Source organism: Phoca vitulina, unplaced genomic scaffold (assembly GCF_004348235.1).
Source record: "Phoca vitulina isolate PV1807 unplaced genomic scaffold, GSC_HSeal_1.0 scaffold15, whole genome shotgun sequence".
In the NCBI taxonomy this organism is placed as follows: Eukaryota; Metazoa; Chordata; class Mammalia; order Carnivora; family Phocidae; genus Phoca; species Phoca vitulina.
In genome coordinates, this window is record NW_022589718.1 from 2,137,577 (window position 1) to 2,161,931 (window position 24,355).

Below are 24,355 nucleotides of genomic sequence, written 5' to 3' on the forward strand. Positions count from 1 at the left end.
GTGGAAACAGTACGTGCCTGGTTAGAAGAAAGGTCACTAGTCTGTCCCCACAGCAAGCCTTCTTCTTTCATCTCTGGCCTCGAAAGAGTTGTGTCTGAGTCCCTTTCTGTGGAACTTTGAATTTGCAATTCTAAGTCAGCCACATCCTCTCATTGATCTGTGTTTGCTCTTTGCTTCTTGATGCCATTGTTTTAAACAAGGTGTGACACCTTGTCCCTGAGCCCTTGCTCAATTGGTCAAACTGGCTGCTTTTACGGAGTCTGAGTGGAATGTTCCTTCTTTCATTGAATAAGGAAGCTACTCTTTTCTCTTCTCTTCTCTTCTCTTCTCTTCTCTTCTCTTCTCTTCTCTTCTCTTCTCTCCTCTTTTCCTTTTAACTATTTAACTTTTATAACTTACCCTAAGGGGGTTGGGGGTGGGGGTGGGGGAAGGCAATGCTAGCAATAAAGGAAGGGAAAAATAGCAAAAGTGAATATTACCTTTTATGACCAGTATTGTATTGGTTTTTTACCTCAGCTTTACTGAGGTATAATTGACAAATAAAATTGTAAGATTTTTGAAGTGTACACCATGATGATTTTATACACATATACATTGCAAAAGGTTTCCTCCCATCTAGTTAATGAATACATCCATCACCTCACGTATTTATATATGCCAGTGTTATGTATAGTCCGTTTTATTGAGGTATAATTTATGTACAATAAAGTTCGCCCATTACAAGTGTACAGTTTCATGAGTTTTGACACACATGCTCAGTAGTGTAGCCACCCCTGTACTCCAGATAAAGAATACAGAGTTCCCTGTGTAGACATATGTTTTCATATCTCTTGGGTGACTGTGCCTCAGAATGGAACTGCTGACTATTGTGATAAGCATATGCTTTATAAGAAACTGCCATCCTGTTGTCCAAAGTGGCTTTACCATTTTGCATGATATTTTTTTCTTAGCACCTTTGGAGGTATCTTCATCTACCTCTTCACCCCCCTCCACCCCCTCAAAACTGTTCCTGTGCCTTACAGTGTATATCAGTCTTTAATCAAAGACAAGGCCAGAATTTGTACGTTGAGGAAGAAGAGCAGGACTAGAGGGAAGTGGGCTGGGTATATCCACATGACTACTGGGGGGGGGGGGTGGGCATAAGAGTGAGGAAGATCCTTCTAGAAGGACTTTGGAGCTTCAAGTTGTTCTTCCTGTGTCTATAGTGATACTGATAACTTCAGGTTGCTTGAGGCTAACCACAACTACAAAACACTTATGCATATGTTAGGTTTGATCCTAACAATAATTCTGTCAAGTACATATGTTATTACTGTCCCCATTTTACAGATGATGAAACTGGATCAGAAAGTGGGTGTGACTTACCCAAGGTCACACTGCCAGTTATTAACAAAGCCAGGATTAGGCCTCAGGTTTCCTGACCATGACCCCAGGGCTTTATCTGCTAATAATGGTAATAGTCACCATGTATTGATCCCTGGCTCTGAGCTAGGACCTTTACCTAGCCCCACATTTTGTATCATTATTCCCATTTTCCAGATGAGTCCTTTAAATGACTTGGCCCCAGTTGTGTAGCCAGTAGCTAGTGGAACAGGAATGGACCCAGAGCCTCGGACTGCAGGTCCTGTGCTCTTTTCCTTTCTTCATGCAGGAGAAACAGTGTTCCTTTTTTAACAACAGAGAGGAAAGGAGAAGGTGAAGAACATGCAGTGCTGAGAATGGCCACAGTGTGTTAGTAAACTGTCCTTGCCATTTATTTCCAGTTTATGTTGGGTTTTAAATCTGCAGCTTGTTCACTTTGAATGTCTTTAATAAAGATTATCAGGCTTTATCCCTGTTGAGTAAACTTGCTTCTTCTTGCTTCTGTGTCCCCATGTTCCAAGCTGGGTCTAACATTTGGCTTGGTTGTCTTGCCTTCCCTTTGGACATTTTTCCCCCTTCTCCCTCCCTCTTTCTTTTCCCTTCCCCTCTTCTCTATCCCTCTCTTGCTTGCTTTCTTGCTTCTGCTTCAGTCACAATATCATCGGCCTTTCTCCAGGCTCCTGTGCTCCCATAGACTCCTTTGCATCTTTGTAAAATATGCCATTTAAAGGTACTTAAAGCAAGTTTCAGAGCCATTCTTGTCATGTTTCCATTTTTTATCATTATTATGAAAATATGAAACTCAATATGTTTTATCATAAATATACTATTACTTTTTAAATTAGTTTTTGAAATTTAAGAGTGAAAAGTAGATGTTTTCATGAGCTATTCAGGAATGTTGGTGTTGATAGAAACTCCTTATGATAAGATCTACATCCCGAGTGTTGAAAAAAATGCTTCTGCTGTAATGTTCTGTAAGTAAGATTTCAAAAATGAATCTTCCATTTTATCTTTCCATATTATCAGAAAAGGCTAATATTTTTTATGGCAGAGTAGTCAGGTTTACTCACAGGTAGCAGTGAGTCGTTAGATTTTACATCATACCATTGAAGAGATTATCTGTGTTCAAATTTCTACCAAAGTGTCAGAATTCAAGATTCAACCCTAGCTTCTAGGAAAATAGGTTTTACATTTTTAGAGGGTAGGTGTGAGGCACTTTGGGTTTTAGGTGAGGTGTTGGAAAATTACTTCAAAGCACCGGGGTCCTCTGCATGGGGGGATCTGGCTCCTTCTCTTCACCTGTTGGAGGGAGAGCTTGGCCTGGGTGCAGTCCATGAAATCTCAGGGAAAAGCTTGGCGTAGGCCAGAAGCAAACGTGAGGAAGGGAGGCTATGGGCCAGGCCTTTAAAACCGCAAGGTCCCTGGGAAGGAGTCCTAACTAAGCCACAGTCCACTACAGACCTGATTGTCTGGGACGGGTTGTGCCAGCTGAGGAGCTGATGGGACTCCAAGGCTGAGAGAGAGAGGAAGGCGGATGGAGGGCTGCAACAGGCATCCCTCGGCATGTTTGCTTGGGAAGGCCAAGGGTCATCACCTTTAGCAACGTTTCAGAACAGGGAACCTCCCACCCAAGGTTTTTTTTGTATTAATGTCTATTAAGTGCTACAGCTCACCCACATTCCTGCTTTTAAACTGTGTACAAATTCATCTAGAAATATTCTGAGAATGTTTGTTTTCACTTTTTCTTCAACATTCAGCTTTCTAGTGTAGATAAGAGGGTATGAGGTAGAGCTGAAGCAGATGCTCACAGAGGAAGTTCTAAATCCTGACTCGGGAGTCCTGCTACTGCTCTCACTGGGCCTGGTGAAGGAAGCAGGACTGGTTCAGAGATCAAGGCAGAGAAGGGATGGTGGGCAGGACTCAGGGTTGAGGAGCTTGCTCAGAAGAATTGAGGGCACCGAGAAAAGAGAGTGAGGATCTTGTTAACGTTACAAGTTTGGGTGGTAGAACTTACAAAACCCCTCAGGACCTCTTCCAATGATTCACAACATTCTAAGGTCTCTGTTCCTCAAACGTGAGAGGTTGGTGGCATTTGAAAATTGAAGAATATCTTGGAACGTTCAGTCCTGTGCGTCGAAGCCATCTAAGGGCTTTCATACTGGGTGAAGGAGAGAGAGAGTTAGGAGGCTTGTTCTGACCCTTTTCAGAAAAGCCCTTGCAGGAGAGAGAGAAGAACCAAGGCATTAGCTGGAAGGTCTAAATACTGTTGCACCCTCATTGAGAATCACTGCTGAGGAGGAGAGGAGGCATTTCCACGCGACGCCTCCACACATCAGGCCTGTCTCCCAGCAACATGATTTCTATGAACTCAAATGAGTCGATTCTTCAGTATCAGGTCCAGGCTCCCCCATTGCAATATTAAGTAAATATTTGCCTCTGTGTTTTCTTCTTTTCTTCAGGTTTCAGTTTTTACATTTAAATCTTCAGTTTATTTTGGATGGAGGTAGGGATCTAACTTTTTTCTTCCTTCCAGATAGTTAGCAAGTTGGCCCAACATCACTTGTTGAATAAGCCAACCTTTCTCCACTGACTTGATTGCCCACCTCCGGAATCCTGCTTTCAAACAGCCCGCACTGTCCGGTGACACACTGGCCAAAGCTCAGCCACTCTGGATTTGTGCTTCCATACTCCTGACAGATTCCCATCTTGGCCTTGTGCTTGGTGCTCCCTGGCCCCCCTGCCGGGGGTGCCGAGCTCTGTTTCGGCAGCAGATCATGCGGTTGTTGAAGTGCTTTATTTTGATAAAGATTAATGGAAGAGGGAGAAAATCAGGGTATTGGTCCTTGCCATAAAAAAACAGGTCTTATAAATAGAATACAAAATAGAAGTCATTTGGTCTCAAAAAAGCCTTTCTCCTCATCCAGATGCTTATTGGATATAATGTGAAGGAGAAAAGCTGCATTAAAGAACACAGACGCGGTTGTAGAAATAAGTTACCTAAGATTATCTGAGTAGGATAGGGGAACCCTGGTCTGAAACGGTGCCTAAGGTATCATAAAGACAATTAAAAGTCTCCCCAAGCCACCCCGGGCTGAGGACATACCTGCTTTGGTGCTCCTGGACTTGACCTCTGTGTGCATCCTGTCCCAGAGTGAACCTGTGGGCGAACCTTGCCTTAACATATAAAAACAAAACTAGAAACAGTGCAAAGGAGAAAACATAAAAACCCTCCTCGGCTGTTTCTCAGCCCAGTCCCGCGAGTCAGCAACCATCTGTCTCTCTCAGTCCTTGTGTGCAGGCCACCACCACTTGAGCCCCTGAAACCTCCTTAAGTGTCCTTTCTCTTTGGTCAGTGCCATGGCCACACCGGGCCGGGGGCCTCTGCAGGGGCCTGCCTGAACCATGCAGTAGCCCCAAATCAGTCTCAGCACATTCCCTCTTCTGTCCAGCCCCTTCTGCACATGGCGGCCAGGGTGACCTTCTCGAAATGAAAGTCTGATCACGTTGGCCTCCCCCTGGTTACAAGTGTTCAGCGGCACCCCACAGTCTTCAGCTGGCTGGACACTGCCTTACACCGGCCTGCCTGTCCCGCCCCCACCCCCTGCTGCTCCTTCCCACCCGGGCCATGCCTGGAATGCCTCCCCCGGCCCAGAGTTCACTGCCTCATCCTTAGGTTGCCTTCCCTGTCCTCTTAGACTCGGTCCTGGCCCAGAACTGCGCTGTCACAACGCAATGGGCCGCGGGCCTCCTGCCTCCATAGCACTGGCCCCAGCTAAGGGTCATACATTTGTGTGTTTATGTGGTTAGCGTCTGCCCCCCTCACAGGTCAGTGAGCCCCACATCCATTTTCACTCATCGTCATAGTCCTAGTGACTGGCACAAGGGAGGTTCTCAATAAGTACTTGTTGAATATTGTTCTTGTTTGCCCTGTTGGCAAGCTAACCTGACAAACAAGATTTCATCAAGAATTTAAGATTAGATCATACTGGTCCAAAATATTCCTATTTTGTATTTTCACATCTAGATTTAATGTGTCCATGATATTAATAAAATACTCTTTTAGTAGGATATTGTCCTTTGCCTTTATAATGGTCTTTTCATTTGTCTCACATGGGATCTAAATCTCTAGAATTGCATAGGCTTCAAATCTTAGCAAATGATAAATTCTATCAGTATATATTTTCTATTTCATTATATGCCTGTAGCATTGCATACATAGATGACTCTATGACCAAATATGATTTATTATATACTATTTTAATTTGAAAAGCATGTGATCCAGTTTGCAGTTTTGAGTGGAAAGGAAAAATCATCTATTACGCTACCACTCACACTTAGCCACTGTTCTGGTTTTAGTATGTTACTTGCCCGTCTTCTTATATGGATTTGAACATCACCATGATCACAATATACATAAAATTTAGTGTCCTGTTTTTTCCCCCTAAGTAATCTTAATGTTAATTGATGATTGTACTGTCTATGACATGACATATGAGCCTAATTTATCCAGTTCAGGTCAATAAGCATCTATGAAGAACCACACTGTGCTAATAAGTACCATTCTGCACACCTAATACCATTCAAAAAAATACAGATTTGGTACCTTGACTATATAATAATAGAATACCACAGTTCCAAAGCTTTTAGTGACATTTTTATTTCATGGATATATTAATTTTGTGACATCGCCTCTTTATTTTGGAAGACTTTTCTCCATGTTTAATAGCCTCTTTTTTCATGTATTCAACAAATTGATTAGGGCTTCCCACATGCCAGGCACTATTCTATGACCTGGAGATACAGCAGTGAATCCAATAAAGTCCCTGCGCCCTCCTGAAAGGAGACAGATAAGAATGAATGAATGAATGCAGTGATAAGTAGAACAGACAAAAAGCAGGGTGAGAGGGGTGGATAATGGCATGGGGGGAGGAGCTGGTCTTTCACGAGGTCAGGGAAGGCCTCTCTGATGGTGACATTTGAGCAGACACTTAAATAGCATGAGTAGGTACACAGCTGTCAGGGAGATTTTTTCTGGCATAGGAATCAGCAGGTGCAAAGGCCCAGAGGTGAGAGTGCTTGGTGTTTTCAAGGACTAGAAAGGAGCCTGTGAAGGAAAGGGCAATAGGAGCTGAGGACAGTGGGCTGGGGCGGGACCCTCAGGAGACCTTGGAGGGCCTTCCAAGCCATGGTGAGGCCTCTGGCCTTTCCTCTGAGCGAGGTATGGGTAGGCATGGAATAGTGACATCTGAATCGTGTTTCAGTAGGATCGTTTCATTCTGCAGCTTTCTCTCTTCCTCCTGAGGACTTCAGTTTCCACCTTTGTCACCCTCTGGATGAGTCATTTTATACTAGAACCTATAAGCTTCCTTTCAGACACATGCATGGTATGCTCGTAAAGTGCTCATTCCTTGTGTGTAAATGTGCAGGCAGGTCATTAGCCACACCCTGTGGCGTCACAGAATCATATTTGGTCATCATCGGTGTAAGAAATTAGGCACATTCCACATATCTGAAAAACTCTGTAACTGAATTTCTCATTTCTTTACCTTTTTCCCATTTAAAGCAATTTTTTCTTTCTGAAAATAATGACCAAATGTATTTTTCAGATTGCAAAAAGTCATATCCTATTAAGGCTTATTGTCAGACTGTAATTATAAAGCATACTTCAACCTCTGATATTCTAGAGACCAGCTTTTTTTGGTGGGGGGGGCGCTGTTAACCAATTATAATCTTCCTTGAGTTGCTTTATGGTTAGATCTGTCACATGCCGAAGTTAGATCCCATTAGTAGGCTTAAAACACTTATTTCTGAAAGAACAAACTGTTACAGGTTGCTTAGGGTAATTGATTTCTTTTGTTTTCTTTTCTGTTACAGGAGGAGACATCACAGCTTTCCCAGATTGGGAGGAAAAATATGGAATGTGTTTTACCGCTGACTGAACACAACCAAATGAACTGTACTGACAGTAGTTTGAAAACCAGCAGTTAGCAGTTTGTTCAGGCTCTAACATTGTCCAGCACTTTCCAGAGCAAACTCACTGTTTACAAGAACTCTCGGCCTTACGACGTTTATAACCTCAAGCTTTGTTTATTTAAAATATTTCTGCAAAAGAAAAGTACCCGGAGCCCACTTTCCAAAATGGCCATGGATGAGTATTTGTGGATGGTCATTTTGGGTTTTATCATAGCTTTTATCTTGGCGTTTTCTGTTGGTGCAAACGATGTTGCCAATTCATTTGGTACTGCTGTGGGCTCTGGCGTGGTGACCTTGAGGCAGGCGTGCATTTTGGCTTCAATATTTGAAACAACCGGCTCAGTGTTACTGGGAGCCAAAGTGGGAGAGACCATTCGAAAAGGTATCATTGATGTGAACCTATACAACGAGACAATAGAAACACTAATGGCTGGGGAAGTTAGTGCAATGGTTGGTAAGTAGCCTTATTCTTTACATCAGTGGGAACTGTGTCCGCTGGCCTATTTCCCTACAATGTTTCTGTCGTGTCCATAAGTGTGATTTTTGCTTTATCTTCAAAAACTGGTTTGATGTTCCATATTCACTACATCTTATTTTGCTTTCTGCATTTTAATTTGATTTTTTTTTTTTAGTGTTCAAATATCAAGCAAACATTTCTCAATTTTTTAGCAAAGTCGGTTGTTAAAATAGATTTGGCTAAAAGTACTTTTTATAAAGTACAGACAAAGATGTTTGTAGACTAGCTATCATTTTAAAGTGGTTTGAGAGTTCTTAAAGAAATAACATGTCTCAGTGAATGTGTTTGTAAGGTTGACTTGTGAGATATCCTTGACAGTTGATGTCTGTTTTTCCGTAGATTATTCATCAGTTAGGATGCAATGTTTTGAAAACGTGGATGCCGAAAACCAGTATTTATTAAGTTTTGTATTCTCAGTTTAAGGTTTTGAGTTGACTGAGTCAATCTCAAGCGCTTGTGTTTCAGGAAATTCTAGTCTTCTATATTATTTGTAATCCCTTTGTTGGCTTTTGTTTTGATTTTCTGATTCTACCTCTGGGAGCTCCATTTGGGATGATGTTTGTTTTGTTTTCTGGCCAAATGACCATTTGTGTGTCACCTGTTTATATTGGTAGTTTCAAGTTGTCTAGATGAGAGGGAAGTGTTGAGGGCAGTGAAACATGTTAACAAGCAGACTGACCGGCCAGTTGGTATAATTTCTCCACTGGCCAAGCTGACCATCAGCTTGAAGCACCGTGGGGGCGCTGCCCTTCCTGCCCTCGCTACCGCCAGAAAGAAGACTCGGGCAGGAATGCTTAAGTGCAGCTGACAGGACTCTTGCTCTGCTTGCTTCTGGGTAGAGATGACGTCACAGCAGACAGCGGATCTATATGGGTAATTTGGTTAGGGAGAACAGGGTTAGAGAGGAATCCTACCACCTTCTGCTTTCAATAGGACATATCCTTTTGTAGGAAGGGTCCTGCAGTAGGAGGTAAGATGCTAGCATACCAAGAACACAGCTACATTCCACAGGCCCCTAGTTCTTTACTGTCACTAGCATCCCTGAAGCTCCCAGAATGTGGACATTATTTGCCAAAAAAAGACGCACCACCATCTTTTTTGCGACAGCCAGTTAGTCTGAGAAGTTGTTGAGGCGTTTGATCCATATCCAATACCGATGTACTAAGGTATTAAATACTACTAAGCACAGGATGCTGATAATACATGCTAAGGAGTTCTGTTTCTCAACATTTTGTGTTTTAACGATGTAAGGTTCATGACTGCTTTCATTCCAACAGCTGTTGTAATGATTGAATCTTATTTACCTTCACTGGGTATCTATTTCCCATCATACTCAGATAAAAGTGAAATTCCCCTTAGAAAAATGACAGTTCTTTGTAAAAATCACCCTTGGTTATCATGATAGGTATCTAAGACATAATCGTAGAGAGCTGAAATTAAGATTTCTCCAGTCAGGATCATATGGGCAAGAAATGTTGAAAGTAGGGGTGAAATAAAGAAAAGCATTTATAAAATTAAATCTTAACAGCAGCTTCTCCTTTCAGTGGATAAAACTTCTGAGGAATGGTTGTGGTTTTTTTTTTTTTTTAAGATTTTATTTGTTTATTTGAAAGAGAGAGTGAGTGAGAGAGAACACAAGCAGGGGGAGTGGCAGGCAGAGGGAGAGGGAGAAGCAGACTCCCCCTGAGCAGGGAGCCCGATTCGGGACTCGATCCCAGGACCCTGGGATCATGACCTGAGCTGTTGGCAGACGCTTAACTGACTGAGCCACCCAGGTGCCCTGGAATGGTTGTGTTTATTAAAGAGACTTGTTAGCGAGGCCACACAGAGGCCCCAGCTTAGACTGAAAGCCTTGTGAGCTCAGAGCTTCATTCACTGCTCACTTTTCTTTTCTTTTTTTTTTTTTTTAAAGATTTTTATTTATTTATTTGACAGAGAGAGAGATAGCGAAAGCGGGAACACAAGCAGAGGGAGTCAGAGAGGGAGAAGCAGGCTTCCCACAGAGCAGGGAGCCCGATGCGGGGCTCAATCCCAGAACCCTGGGATCATGACCTGAACCAAAGGCAGACGCTTAACGACTGAGCCACCCAGGCGCCCCCACTGCTCACTTTTCATGTGGGCAGTATGACTTGTCCAGTTTTTCAGTTCTCCCACCCCTGGCCTTTGGCTCTTCACTGAAAGAATGAAGAATACTTACCTCAACTAGAATTTAGGTTAACCAAAGCAATTTGAGGTTTTGCTTGAATAACTTGATTTTGTTTGCTTTGGTTTCTTTTAGTCTTTCTTTTTTTCTTTCTTTCTCTTTTGGTGTATGGGTAGATGAATCTCAAAGCCTATTTTGTTGGGAAGTTGTGTGAGTTACCTAGATTTTTAGAATTGGGTTCCTTGCAAACGAGAGCTTTGTTAATTTAAGGTGGTGGTATAATTATTATTGGCCAAAACCAAAGCTGATTCTTTTCTGATGCCTGAATTTTCCCCTTCTCCCTCTTCTAAATTCAGTATCCATTTCTTCTCTCTTTTTCTCCCCCTGTCCTATTCTATTCTTTTATTTTTTATTTTTTTCCTTTAGAAATGTCTCCCCAAGCCCTTGAGTCTCTGTGCTTTCTGATAGAGTGGTGGTAGGTTTGGGTTGGTTGGGTGGAAGAAATTATTGTGCCAGCTAAACTTCCAGAACAAGGTCCCTTTTTGAACATTAAGCTCAGCCCTAAAGCAATAGTCGGTCCACTTAGTGTGAAACCACCAATGGTTCCAAAAATCTGAGAATTCAGAACTCACCATCTGCTCATGGAAATACCCCCAATAGCATGAACAAGCTGTCTCCTTGAACCAAAGTAAGAAGTGCCCCCTCCCCTTAAAGCTCCCTAACTGCTGAGCCTTCTCTGCACCAAGCACACTCACCCTGCCTGCCTGCTTCCAGCATAACCCTGCACCTTTGCGCGGTCACCCCCGACCTTCCCAGGAATTGTTGCCTCAGAGATGCCCACCTTCCCCCCGACTTTCCCTAGGTTTTGTCTTACACCCTTATTCAGTACTTAATCCCTTCCTCTTTATAAGATATCATTATCTTAAGGTAAAATATCTCTGACTTTTTTCCCCACTGTTTTTCTTAACACTAATGTAATCCCATTGGCCTTCAGAAATTCCCAAGGCTTAGGAGGCCTTGCACTCTCGCTTTGCCAGGCGCCCTGCAAATACCTGCCTCTGCCTTCCCCTCCTTTCCGCTGCCCCTCCCCTTCTGCCCACTGGCCCCCATCCTGGCGGGGCAGCCCTGTCCTCCCGACCTTTCCTTACAAACCCTGCTGCCCCAGGACCTATGTTATAAAGTCAGCCAGAGAAGGGAAAGCAGCTTTCAGGAAAGAAAATCTCATGGTCTGAATTCATCTGGGCGAGTTTATACTCTTCTGTGAACATCACTAGATTATTTTCAGTTGGTAAGAATAGAAATCATAGAGTTTCTTTCTCAAGTTATAGTTCTGTGCCACGTAACATGCTCTCAACTCTGGCCCTGTTTTTAACACAAACGAGTCAGTCACTCGGGAGCTCAGGGCTTAGATGTGAAGGCTTAAGGAATTGTCCACAGGGAGGCCTGGCGGCCGCCATGCAGCCTGTCACCAGTTCGCGGCACGAGGCCGGCCACTCCTCCTCTCGACACATGACACACGCTTCAGGGGTAGACGCGGACAGGGTCAGAGCCCAGTTTGGCTCACAGGTGGGCATGCCCAGCACTCACGAGCAGTCGTCAGCATTGCTGCCCAAACTAGGGCCCGTACAGCTAGGAATGATCCTCTGTAACTCAGATATTTTTGAAGAAAATGCCAGGGATCTGCTTAAAAGTGCTGCTGCCAAGCAACCAGATTTCCAGAATTAACATTTGGGATTAATAACGTGCCCTGCTTATCAGCCAAGCCCTTTGTTCCCTTACAGTTCTGTATGAGCTTTTCAACAGCTGTTTCTGAAAGTGATCTCACCCAGCTGATGCTTTTAATACGCGCTGCAAAATTTGATCTGCTTATGAAAATATCTGGAGTGAACTGTAGCCTAGAAAAACAGTAAGCCTGGAAAAGGAGGTGAAATTGAGGTAAAAGGACACAAAGCCAAAGCTAAGGATCCTCTTAACTGGTAAGAATTAGAAAACTTGAGGAAGCATACAAAGAAAACGCTTGGCATTCTGGGCAGGGGCTGAGAGCAGATGCCCACCTGTGGGTTAAATTTCACAGTGACTTCTCATATGAGAGGCACAAATACAAAAAGCAATGTGGAATTACACACTCTTTTTTATTGAGGTGTCATTGACATGTAACACTATTACTAGTTTCAGGTGTACAATGTAATGATTCACTGTATATTACAGTTTTTCTTACAGACTAATTGATGTGAGTTCACCAGTGTCCAGCCCTCCTCGTTACGTGACCATAGGCTTAACTGCAGTGACATCTTTTCCAATGTGCAGCCTTTCCTACTTTGCTGTGCTCACTAGAATCTGTAATCTCTTGCTTGGTCTTGGCCACACTTCACATCAGAACAAGTTCATCGTCAGCACCCGTACATAAATGTGACAAAGGCAGTTAATAATTGGCATCAAGAGACTTTCCTTTAAATATTTTCAATAAATCATCATTATCCCTTCAGTGTTGAAGAATGTTCCCTTGACTAGAGTTAAGTGAGTGATTTTTGTCAGGACTTTAGCACTCCGTAAAGAAACAATCCGGGGCGCCTGGGTGGCTCAGTCGTTAAGCATCTGCCTTCGGCTCAGGTCATGATCCTGGGGTCCTGGGATTGAGCCCCCCATCAGGCTCCCTGCTCGGCGGGAAGCCTGCTTCTCCCTCTCCCACTCCCCCTGCTTGTGTTCCCTCTCTCACTATCTCTCTCTCTGTCAAATAAATAAATAAAATCTTTAAAAAAAAAAAAGAATCCATAAGAAAACAACCCTAGGGAGATACTGTTGCAGAGAACAGTAATTTGGATTTCTTCCTTTTGTGGCTGCTTGAGATACTGTATTCTATATCTGACTTTTTTTTTTTTTTTTTTTAATCTTTCAACCAATAGGTTCAGCGGTTTGGCAGTTGATTGCATCCTTCCTGAGACTTCCCATCTCAGGAACTCATTGCATTGTTGGTTCTACTATAGGATTCTCACTTGTCGCAATTGGTACACAAGGTGTGCAGTGGATGGAGCTCGTCAAGATTGGTAATTGCCATTTTCTTTTACCTGTCAGAAGCAGAGTTGACATTCTCTAGAGTAAGTCTTATTAAAAGTCACCATTATAATCTGTTTTTCCCTTTGAATGTTAAGGTTTAGAAAACAAGACCTATGTGGGTAATATATTTTCCCCTACGATTTCTGCTAATGGAGATTGTGAACTTTTATGTGTTAAATAGTTTTTTAATGCCACTCTTTTCAAATGTCATCTGGCTTGGAAAATCAGTATCTATCTGTTGTTCCCAGACAGAAAAGAAATTTATCTGATTGAAATCAGTCTGTAGTCCGAAAAACTAGGCCCTGGTGAAGAAAATACCTTCCGTGTCCACGAGGCAGGGTTCGTGGTCATGGCAAAGCCTGGGAGCGAGGCCAGGCTATTTATTTCACTGCATTCAAGGGGTCTCCGAGTCTGCCCGCACACAGGAGACACTCTAGCGCTCCTTCTGGGTTGTAGGCTGCCCAGCAGGGACGGGTCTGACAGGTCTGATGGTCTGCCTCCTGGCTCTGGCTTTTAGCAAGAGGGAGGAAATCCATTCAGCCCCGTAAGTACAGACCCACCCATTCTGAACAACATTCTCTCGCCCCATCTCCATCCACTGGGTTACTCATCCGTATAAGAACCACAGTGGCCTCAGCAGACACTGTGTCAAACAGATCCCTGACCTACCAAGCCAGGGACATGGATGGCCAGGAAAATCACCTGAGATCCCAGGAGGCTTCTAGAACAATGTCTCTCAACTCTGGCTGTACTTGAGAATTACCTGGAGAAGCAGTTAAAAAATACCAATGCCCAGAACCCCATTCCAAACCTTTTAAATCAAAATGCTCAGGGTGGAACCTGAGCATAACTAGTGTTTGAAAACTCCCCAGATGTTTCCAGTATGCAGCCAGAAATGAGAATTGCTGGGCCATAGTGTCAGGATGGCAGTACCAGGCCGACCTAGGAAAATGAAATGGAAGGTGGCTCACCTTTTAAATAACTTTACTGTTGGAGCAAGGACCAAGTCTCCATATGTGGATGGGTAAGAAGAACAGACAGAAGGAGCTCAATGGGAATCAAAGGAGACTGTTTTTCTGAGGCCAGGCTCAGGGATCCCTTCCCGGATTGTGTGCTGGGAGTGCGCTCCCTTACTCGGGACTCTGTGTGTGTGTGAGGATTAGCTGTGCACGTGTGAGGGTCAGCCCTGCCAGGGAAGTGGGGTTGGTTAGGTTCTGAGTTAAGGTGAATAATTCCAGGAATATTTATTAATGTATGTACTGTGTGTTGGTTATCATTCTATTGTATAAATATGACTTGAGTTATGTAGAATTTTAACATTCATTAGATTTTTTTTTTTTTTAATTATTCAGTTGCTTCTTGGTTTATATCTCCACTCTTGTCTGGTTTCATGTCTGGCGTGCTGTTCGTACTGATCAGAATTTTCATCCTAAAGAAGGTAAGTGAGGCTGTTATGTTTTTATTAAGGTTTAGAACTAATTTGGTTCTATTCAATAGAAATTAATAGTTAGGGAGTCAGAGGAATGGTTGTATTTTTACATCGTTAAGGCACGTCACCCTGCAAGTTAGAATTAGACTTTATTTTAAAGTAGGCAGAAAGGGGTGTCTGGCTGGCTCAGTCCATAGAGCATGTCACTCTTGATCTCAGGGTTGTGGGTTCGAGCCCCACATTGGGTGTAAAGATTACTTAAAAATAAAATCTTTAGGGGCGCCTGGGTGGCTCAGTTGGTTAAGCGACTGCCTTCGGCTCAGGTCATGATCCTGGAGTCCCGGGATCGAGTCCCACATCGGGCTCCCTGCTCAGCAGGGGGTCTGCTTCTCCCTCTGCCCTCTTCCCTCTCGTGCTCTCTGTCTCTCATTCTCTCTCTCAAATAAATAAATAAAATCTTTAAAAAAAAATAAATAAATAAAAAAAATAAAATAAAATCTTTAAAAAAAATAAGGTAGGCAGAATGAGTCGAGGTAGAGTCCCGAGGGGCCCCGCAGAAAGCAGCATTGTAAATAGGGTTCCGTGCCCTGTGATTTAGTTCGTGAGCCAGTGCTCCCAGGTATTGCACGCAGACCTCAAAAAAGGAAAAGTAATTCTTTCCTGAATGTTAAGCAGAACGGAGTGTGATAGTGTGAAGATTTTGAAGCAGACTATCACTAAACACAGCTGGAAAATTTCTTTCCCCAAATATAAAGTGTTTGCTATATTTTAATGGAGAAAGCAAGCTTGAGACACTGACTTTTTCCTCTCCCGGAGGAAAGGATAAAAAGAAGGAAATATACCTATCGGGGGTAGATTTTATAAAAAATGAAAGGAGATTGAAATTTGAACTTACTGAGATCCCTATTCTAGGGAAAAAAACTCGACTGTATTTTTTTGACCATCAAGGGGTTGTCGCAGTATTTTATACTCCCTAAAGCAGGCCCCGGGTCCCTCTGTCGCAGCGCACGCTGAGCACGTCCGGGACAGGCCTTCCCTCAAGTGGATCCTCACTTGAAGACGCCGCTATTTCCCCTTGGCACTGCCTAGCAGTCTGTTGGAGGGCTCCTTCTCTTGGATCCATACAAAGCTACATTCCTTCTCTTGGGTTCTCTCCATACTAATATTTATTTACATCTTGGAAGGTGCCACCCTCTCTTGCCTGCTAGACTTCACTTTTCTGACTTCCTCTGCCTGGAACCCATCCTCGCCTGGCAAACTCCTGCTGCTACCCAGCCATCACGTGCCACTTCCTTGAAAGCCTTTCTTCTCCCACCCAGTTCTGGTTGCTTCCCTCTCTCTCATGCTTCTGCAACGCTCCATGTTTTCTTATCATTGCACTGTGGTGCTGTGTGGTGTTGTATGTCTTGCGTGCTGGCCTGGTTGCCATCGACTACAAGATCCGTGAGAGTAGAACCACGACTGTCTTGCTTACTTTGGTATTCCAGTGTCCAGCGCTGTTCTTGGGAAGACCCTGGTATTTAAGAGGGAATTATGGATGCTTAGATAGGTGGCAGATGATGGATGGACGGATGGAAGGAAGGAAAGAAAGGAGAGAGGGAAAGAAGGAGGGAGGGAGGGAGCCAGGAGGGAGGAGAGAAGACAGGTCTCAAGACAATTGGCATTTGAGTTTTAAGAATAAGTTATTTGAGAAAACATAAGTTGATTCAATTTAAAAAACCCATAAACTCAGCATTCAACACCTTCAGAAGTTTCGGGTGGGAGTCTTTCTTTAGCAACTCTTGTCCTGAGAAAACATTTTGGAAAGGAGGGCAGTAGGCATTTGAGCACGGAGTGTTTCATTTGTAGTGGGGCCTGGGTTCTTGTCACGTGGTATGTGACAGGTTAGAAGAGCACTATACCTCATGCCTGGCTCCAGCCCTGGCTCCTGGCTGCTTCCTGTTCACTGGTCCGGCTATGAGTCTCATGCAGTTGAATCCCGTGCGACCCCTGCTCTTACTGGTCCTTCTGCCTCATTACCATTCCACCCAAGCCTCTTGACAAGTGCTGATGGCTACTTGAGACATTCCAGAATAGGTTCTTAATGGTTTGTACTGTTCTGCAGACACACTTGATTTCCATACATGTTTGCATTTGATAGTAAGAATCTTAGTCTCTATTTCTCCTTACTCCCGTAACCCACAGCAGTTGTTAGATCTCATTTTCCTTTCATCACGGGTGGGTGGCAGAGTCATATAAATACTGGGGTCTTACACGGTTATTAGAAATTAGTCCTTTCTTGAATTATTTAAGTGACATCTAATGTGCCAGGGCTGTATTGAGTTCCCAGTCCATGGTTTTTTTTAAGTTTTATTTATTTATTTGTCAGAGAGAGAGTGCACAAGCAGGCGGAGCAGAGAGAGAGGGAGAAGCAAACTCCCGGATGAGCAGGGAGCCCGATGCAGGACTCGATCCCAGGACCATGGGATCATGACCTGAGCTGACGGCAGATGCTTAACCCACTGAGCCACCCAGGCATTCCCCCAGTCCATCTTTTTGCCTCAAAATCTTCTGTAGATCTGCTTAAAACCTTCCAATTCAGGGGCACCTGGGTGGCTCAATCGTTAAGTGTCTGCCTTCGGCTCAGGTCATGATCCCAGGGTCCTGGGATCGAGCCCCGTATCGGGCTCCCTGCTCAGCGGGAAGCCTGCTTCTCCCTCTCCCACTCCCCCTGCTTGTGTTCCCTCTCTCACTGTCTCTCTTTCTGTCAAATAAATAAATAAATAAATAATCTTTTAAAAAAAAATTTAAAAAAAATAACAAATTTATAAAAAAAAACCAACCTTCCATTTCAGATATTCTCTCAGATATTATTTAGTGTAAAACATATGCAGTACCATTCTTGTTAAATTATTAGATTTAGGGAATGTACCAGAAGCCTAAAGTTGCAGGTAAATGTTTTATTAGACAAACAACCCACAGTTCTTTTCAACTTTCAGTAGTTGAAGGTTAAATACTACGCTTTATGAAAAGATCTTAAAAATCACAACACATGGTAATACATTTGCTTTATACATTTTAATAGAGCTAAAATGTATTGTGTAATAGGGTGAAGTAAAATCTCACAGTCACGCAGTGGTGTTTAAGTCACTTGGCTCTCTTAGAGCATCCTCCGAGGGCCAAGTCTCAAAATATTGGTTGCAAGTGGATTTTCAGGGCCAAACCTGAACTTAGCTGGAGTAGTGAGCACCACGGGTTTTGAGGTAGATGTTGAGCTCTGGGTTTCAGTCCCCAAGAACTGGCCTAACCTCACAGTTCTTCTCTGTTTCTAAATCTGACATCAGCTCATGTGATTCCAGCACCGCAGCGTGTCTGCTGGCCACAATAGTGCTCTGAAACAGTATTTGTGGAGGAGACCCGGCCCAAGCTGATGTGCAGCAGATCACACGGCAGTGACACGGCCCGCTGTTTTGGCCACACCGCCGTTTGGAAGACTTCCTCGTAACAGTGTTTTCTGTCATTTCGCCTGTGTTGGCTCCAGAGGCTTCCTGAATCCTGACCTTCCACTTTATCTCATTATCGTACAGGAGGACCCTGTTCCCAATGGCCTGCGGGCACTCCCAGTGTTCTATGCTGCTACAATAGCAATAAATGTGTTTTCCATCATGTACACGGGAGCACCAGGTAAGAATTCCTTGGAAGCTTAAATCCAGCAGGCAAGGCGTATTATTACCGTTAGACTTCACAGTATTGGTTTATTTGGTGCCAGCACTGTTGTTGGCTGACAGTAAAAAAAGCATCATTCATGCTCATTATGGAGTAGGAAAAAGAGTAGTAAATGCATGTCCTTGTTTTAAATACTCAAGAGGTATGTAAAGGACAAAGGCAACAAACAGACTTTCAAGTGAAAAAAGAAATTTGAAATCCTCATTCTGCTGTTTGCGCTGCTGTGTAACCGAACCGGAGCAGCCTTCTTCTGCACAGGATCTAACGCCGCGCACCTCCCTGAGCCGCGGAGGAGTCTGGGGCGGGGGGCGGGGGGGGCGCACCTGAACAGGAGCGGCCACTCATCGGTGACACGCAGGGGAAGCTCTGACGTGGCCCATAGCGCAAATGCCAAACTCCCTGGCATTTGTCTGACCAAAGAATCCAGTGAGTAGAAGCTACCCCCGCTTTTTTTAAGATGCTGAAACCAGTGGGTGATTTAATTTTCAGAATTACTTCTTCCCATTCTGATGGCATTTGTTCTTTTTACAAGGTCTTCAGGGCTTTGGGGTGGGGTGGGGCAGGGTTAAAAGGTGTTTTCTTTTGCATTTTGGCTGGCTAAAGAAAAACATATATGGTATTCCTTTGGCAAACATTTCAGTATGGGTGAGCATCTAATTAAATACTTCTGTACATGTTTTGGTAGAGAGGATTCCTCCTGTTTCCCTTTGTGGTGGCCTCCTACTGTGAGATCCCAAATATACCTATTTCTGTGGGGATATCTGGAGTCAGCAGATATGTTAGTTTGTGTTATTTTTCTTCTTGTTAATGTTCTTTATGGATTAAGATTCAGTTATTGGCTGTATTTGACAAAAATCTCCCTCTTTCTGTTCAAAAAGATAAAATTTCCCCTAAATAGCATGTCATAACATAGTTGAGAAGTGCCCTCTTCCAAAGTGGGGGAATGTCCTTATTGATTCTTCAAACTCGCTGTCCTCAAGGCCATGTTTCTCAGATTTTATTTTATTAGACATATATAATTATGTTTGTGTAAGTACTGCAAATAAGAAACTTTCTGAATGAATGTTAACATTATATAACTTTCTGCTTTGGCCTCCCTGCAGCATTCAAAATGTTGATCTTCAGGGTTTAAATGCTCATGATCAGGACTTCCAGACTTTGGGTGGGAGCCCGGAGGTAGAGCGTCACAGCTGCCTTAAGGAAAAAGCACAAAGCTGAAGGTCATGGGGACGAGGAGAGCCGGAGAGGGATGGAACCCTAGCCTCAGATATCAGCAGCCTGGTGGCCCTGGAGGTTTTGTAATTCATGGGCTGGGAAGGGTGTGTGTCACAGACTGTCTTCTCAATATATAAGAAAATTAGAGGCGGGGAGAACACAGCTCCACACACAAAGTTAATCCCACCACCAAGTTGAATCTCCCAAAGCATGCACATGGTGCTCGGCTGGCCCTGCAGCGCCAGGAAGGGAGAGAGCCGTCTCGGCGCTGCTGTGAGCCTCCCATCTCCTCGCTCCTCCGGAGTCTTGTTCTTAACTTTATATCGGTGCCCGGAGCACCAGGTAGCAGAAGGAAAAGCCCAGCGGGTGTCAGCCGCCACCTCTCGGCTCAGTGATGTCCGGGACTAAGGGGAGGCTGCCAAGGCCTTTGGAGTACCATGTCCCGGAAATGTGAATTGCTATAAATCAGGATGATTTATTTTTATTTCTGCATTTTGTTTTTTTCTATTCTCTATTCTTCTTGCTCCTGGTGGTTCTTCTGAATGTCAGAAGTCAACTGTGTGATTTTAATTAAAATTTGCCTTTTTCTATACTTGGCCTAATTTTTTCCATCACTTCTTTCTTGTTTCCTCATCGTTCACTGCAGTTTTGCTGAAAGAATCTTCTGAGTGGAGTAGTAAATACTGTAGAGAAAATGAAACTGTATGATGGATGAGACACTAAGGATAATATCAGTACTTCATAGGGAGGTTGTAAGAAATAAAGAATATAAATGCTGAATTTTAGTGAGCCGAATTACACGTGAATTAATCCTTTTGGTCCCCTGAGCTCCTCTGGGACACTGGCGGTGCAGACAGGGAAGTGAAGCGCAACAGGGCTGAGTCTGCAAGGGCATAGAACTAGTGAGGTAGAGAATCCTAGTCCCGAGCCCTGGGTTCTGCGGGGTGGCATTACACTGACACGTGACACAGCACGGGTCGGACACCTGCTGTACAGGTCCTGGTCCCGTCTGTCACCATTAATGACAGTCAGTGCTGGGCATGGAGCCTACTTAAAATACACCAACCTTTATACATTCTTTCCTTTCTTTTCACTCTCTTTACAAATGGCTTCTAATAGGGGCACCCGGGTGGCTCAGTTGGTTAAGCGTCCAACTCTTGATTTTGGCTCAGGTCATGATCTCAGGGTTGTGAGATCGAGCCCCGCAGCGGCCTCGCCGGGCATGGAGCCTGCTTAGGATTCTTTCTCTCCCTCTGCCCCTGCCCCAGCTCACTCTCTTGCTCTCTCTTTCTCTCAAAAAAAAAAAAAAAAAAAAAAAAAAAAAGGCTTCTAATACTTAGAAACCTGGTTCTATGTCTTTCAGATATATTTAATAGACAGGGAGTATAAAGAGGGTAGCTACTTCTTTAATTAGGGATATTAAAACATCTGCACAAGAATCTCAAAGATCATTCCTCATTTGAGAGCACAGACAGTAGTCCCAGTGCTGGAGTTAACATTAAGGACTTTGGTTGGGCAGCCGGGCTGTCAGGAACGTCACATCCTACCTCTCTGAGCCTCTGTGCATCACGATAAAGTGAGGATAGCAGGAGGACTTCCGTGAAAGGGCCACCACACGATGTGAGACAGTGCAGGCAGGGTGCACACATGGTGCCTGGCCCATAGTGACTCGTAATATGTGTTAGGGCTGTTTTGTGACTGTCAATCATAAGTAGCCTCATCTTTTCCGCCTTAAGTTGCCAGCATATCCTGACTCATCCTATCTTTTTATTTTTTCCACACATGTTGGTTTGGAAAGCTTACTTGAAGTTTTCTGGGGGCGGGGGGGGGGTTACCTAGAGGAGAAAGAAAGATAAGAAGGTCATTTTGTTTCCCCACTGAGTCAGAAAGGACTTTGCTAATATTTTGGTTCCTGGGGCATGTTTGTAGACTATCCAGTAGGTGCGTCCAGATCTTCTGTTTCTTTAAACAAAGGTTAACTTTTGCCCTTCAAAGTGGACTTTGTCTACTCCTCCCTCACGCGGGAACTCTGCTTCATAACAGTGGTGTCATATTTGGTGATAAGGCTCAGCTGAGAAGGGTCCCTTCGACGGTGACTCAGTCATCCTCCTTTCAAAATCTGTCTGCCTTCCTGCTGGTCTGGAATTTATTCCTCCTAGTTCCCTTCCTTCCTTAGAACATTTCCGTTCAACATGTAAGTGCCTCAGAGGTAAAAGGAAGGAACGAAATTCTCTAATAAATGAGTAGCGGCATTAATCTTACCCTGTTTCAGATGTAAGAACTTTTGATAAATAGCATTTTTACGCATGGACATAACTTCAGTGGGGCTCGTTGGCTGTTGAGATCTAGTGCTGTGTTTTGATTTCATCTGCTCCTCCATTCTAAATTATTTTGAACTTGTTTATATCTTAGGCTGAGTTTGATTTGTTTTACTTTGCATTTGACATCACTTCTCAAATAAAAGTCATTCTTCTACTTCAAAGCCTGAGCACTTTAAAAAACTGTCTCTGCATTTTTGTCCTTAAAAAAATAATTTGCAAGAAGCAAAAATAACTTTAGGAAATAAAGTGCTCACTTCGGTTGGATATAAGCCTGAGGTTTATTTGTAATGAAAAAGTCTTCAGTTGTGTGGGACCCGGTTTTGTGAGTGCTGAAATTCATTGCATGCTTCTTTGAGCTGTCAGAGCTGATAGGCTAAGTACGCCCCTGGCGGTTGTGTTTAACTTCCGAGTTGAAGCGTGGTCCCCCGCCCGGCAGCATCAGCATCTGCACGTGAGGTAGAGGGGTGTGTGTGTGTGTGTGTGTGTGTGTGTGCGCGCGCGCGTGCGCGTGTGTGTGTGACTGTGGAGAGATGTCCACAATGTATTGTATGTGGGAAATGAAATCACAGAACAATATATACAGTATGATCCTACATCTGTTCATTTTTTTTAAAAAAGGAAGAAAGAGATTCTCAAAAACATTCTACACTGTATGTTTATATTTAGAAAATACCTGGAAAGAGACACACAAAATAGTTAACAGTGTTTCTCTAGAAAGTAGGTTCAAGAAAGAAGAGTGATGAGGAATTTTCATATTTGTACATCATACAGTTTTGTACTGATATTTTCATAATAAGCATATGTTATTTATAAAATTAGAGAAGAAGAAGAAAGGCTTTAGAGCGATGCTGAGGAGTAGGGGTATAAGGGAAGTAATATACTTAACATGCTATTGGTTTTATAGGAGTTGTATTTATTCTGTAGATTCTAATAATGGCCGTCATAGGTGAAAAACGAGAGGTGTAACAAAATAATGAACCCAGAAGATAGTGTTTCTGAAGAGTCTCCTGCATATTCTGATCTTGGGGGGATTTGAGATGGAACTGTAAAGATGTTTGAGGTTAGAGCTGCATCCCTGTTCATCACGTCCCAGCTGTTGAGAAACTGGAAGGAGCTTGAGCTGCACGGCCGAAGGAGCTTGAGCTGCATGGCCGTCGAGTGCCTGGGCCGGAGGGCTGGGCCTCGCAGCCCCAGTGTCCGTGTGGGTGTCCGTGTGGGCTCCTGAGGCCGCTCCTGGCCCAGGGAAAGGAGCATTCACACCGTGTCCACGGAGTGAAGAGGCGCCCCGTGTCTTACTGCTAGTTTAAGGTTCATGATTATTGGAAAACAGTTTGAGATCCTCACAGGAAGACAAGGCAAAGGAGTTTTGTCAAAAGTTTTGCCTTGGATGTGCATTGATTTAAGTGCCTTTCTACACTGAATTTTTTTTAAATATTTTATTTATTTATTTATTTGACAGAGAGAGACACAGTGAGAGAGGGAACACAAGCAGGGGGTGTGGGAGAGGGAGAAGCAGGCTCCCTGCAGAGCAAGGAGCTTGATGTGGGGCTTGATCCCAGGACCCTGGGACCATGACCTGAACCGACTGAGCCATCCAGGCGCCCCCTACACTGAATTTTTGTACTTAACTATTTGTTATCTGTGAAACTCGATTTTATATATTCAGTACCAATCACAGCTGTGTGACGTAACTGTCCGTTTGCATGTGAATCTTTGTGTTCATTTGCTGCCCTGGTACATTACTAAATTGCTGGAATAATTTGGTCAGATCCAAATTCTGTCCCCATTCTGCTCCTCTCTGCTCTATCAGTGACTTTCCCCATCTTCCCGCGTTCCTTCCGTTTTTCTTTTCCTTGATTTTCTTACTGTCTCTCCCCCACTTCCACCCTCAGTGATGTGTTTACCCCCGACTCTCCCTACCAGTTTCCCGTGACTTAGCAGGGGGATTGCAGAGCTTTCTGGCCACTTCACAGGCCAAACTGATGGCAAAAGAGATTGTGGTGATAGAGCTACAAAGGCAGGTGGTGCTGTGGCTTATTGTCTACGCCAAGGATCAAAAGTCTTGTAGCCAGCCTCAGTTTCTCTTTTTTGGATGTTGCTCCTGACACCTCAGGATTCCCATGGGACGCCAGCAGAAAGCGTGGAGATGGGCTTGGAAGGAACACAGAAAGCAGCCCTTCTCTGCTTTTGTTGTGGGCTGTGCTCAGCACGGATGGAAAAAAATAGTGCCCGAGAGCAAACGTGCTCACTCATTTAAAATAGCTAGATAGATTATAGAGAGGTAGATAATACATAAAACCTATGAAGAGATTGTTTCTCTCGTCCCACAGCATCCAGGGCTTGCCTCTCTTCCAGCAGATTCACACAATGAAGCTGCCAGTGGCACAGTTAACAAGTTTATCACCAACTAAACCAGAAGGCACAGAGGAAACCTCTTCGAAAACCCAATACTTGGGGTGCCTGGGTGGCTCAGTTGGTTAAGCGTCTGCCGGGGTCCTGGGATCAAGCCCTATATCGGGCTCCCTGCTCAGCAGGGAGTCTGCTTCTCCCTCTACCCTTACCCCCCTGCTCATGATCTCTCTCTCTCAAATAAAAAAAAAAAATACTTTTAAGCTATAAGAGTGATTGGTACTGTT

The 24,355-nt window shown here is 43.8% G+C and overlaps 1 protein-coding gene across 5 annotated transcripts in view; it reads left to right on the forward strand.

Annotated features, from left to right (window-relative positions):
• Positions 1 to 24,355, forward strand: part of SLC20A2 (solute carrier family 20 member 2) — a 104,781-nt gene that overhangs the window by 49,240 nt on the left and 31,186 nt on the right. For all 5 annotated transcript variants that reach the window (XM_032413315.1, XM_032413316.1, XM_032413312.1 and 2 more), the window contains 4 exons: positions 7,237 to 7,789; positions 12,899 to 13,039; positions 14,402 to 14,487; positions 18,045 to 18,141. In XM_032413315.1, the coding sequence (XP_032269206.1) occupies positions 7,501 to 7,789; positions 12,899 to 13,039; positions 14,402 to 14,487; positions 18,045 to 18,141 (613 nt within the window). In that variant the 5' untranslated portion in view covers positions 7,237 to 7,500. The remainder of the gene's footprint in view (positions 1 to 7,236; positions 7,790 to 12,898; positions 13,040 to 14,401; positions 14,488 to 18,044; positions 18,142 to 24,355) is intronic.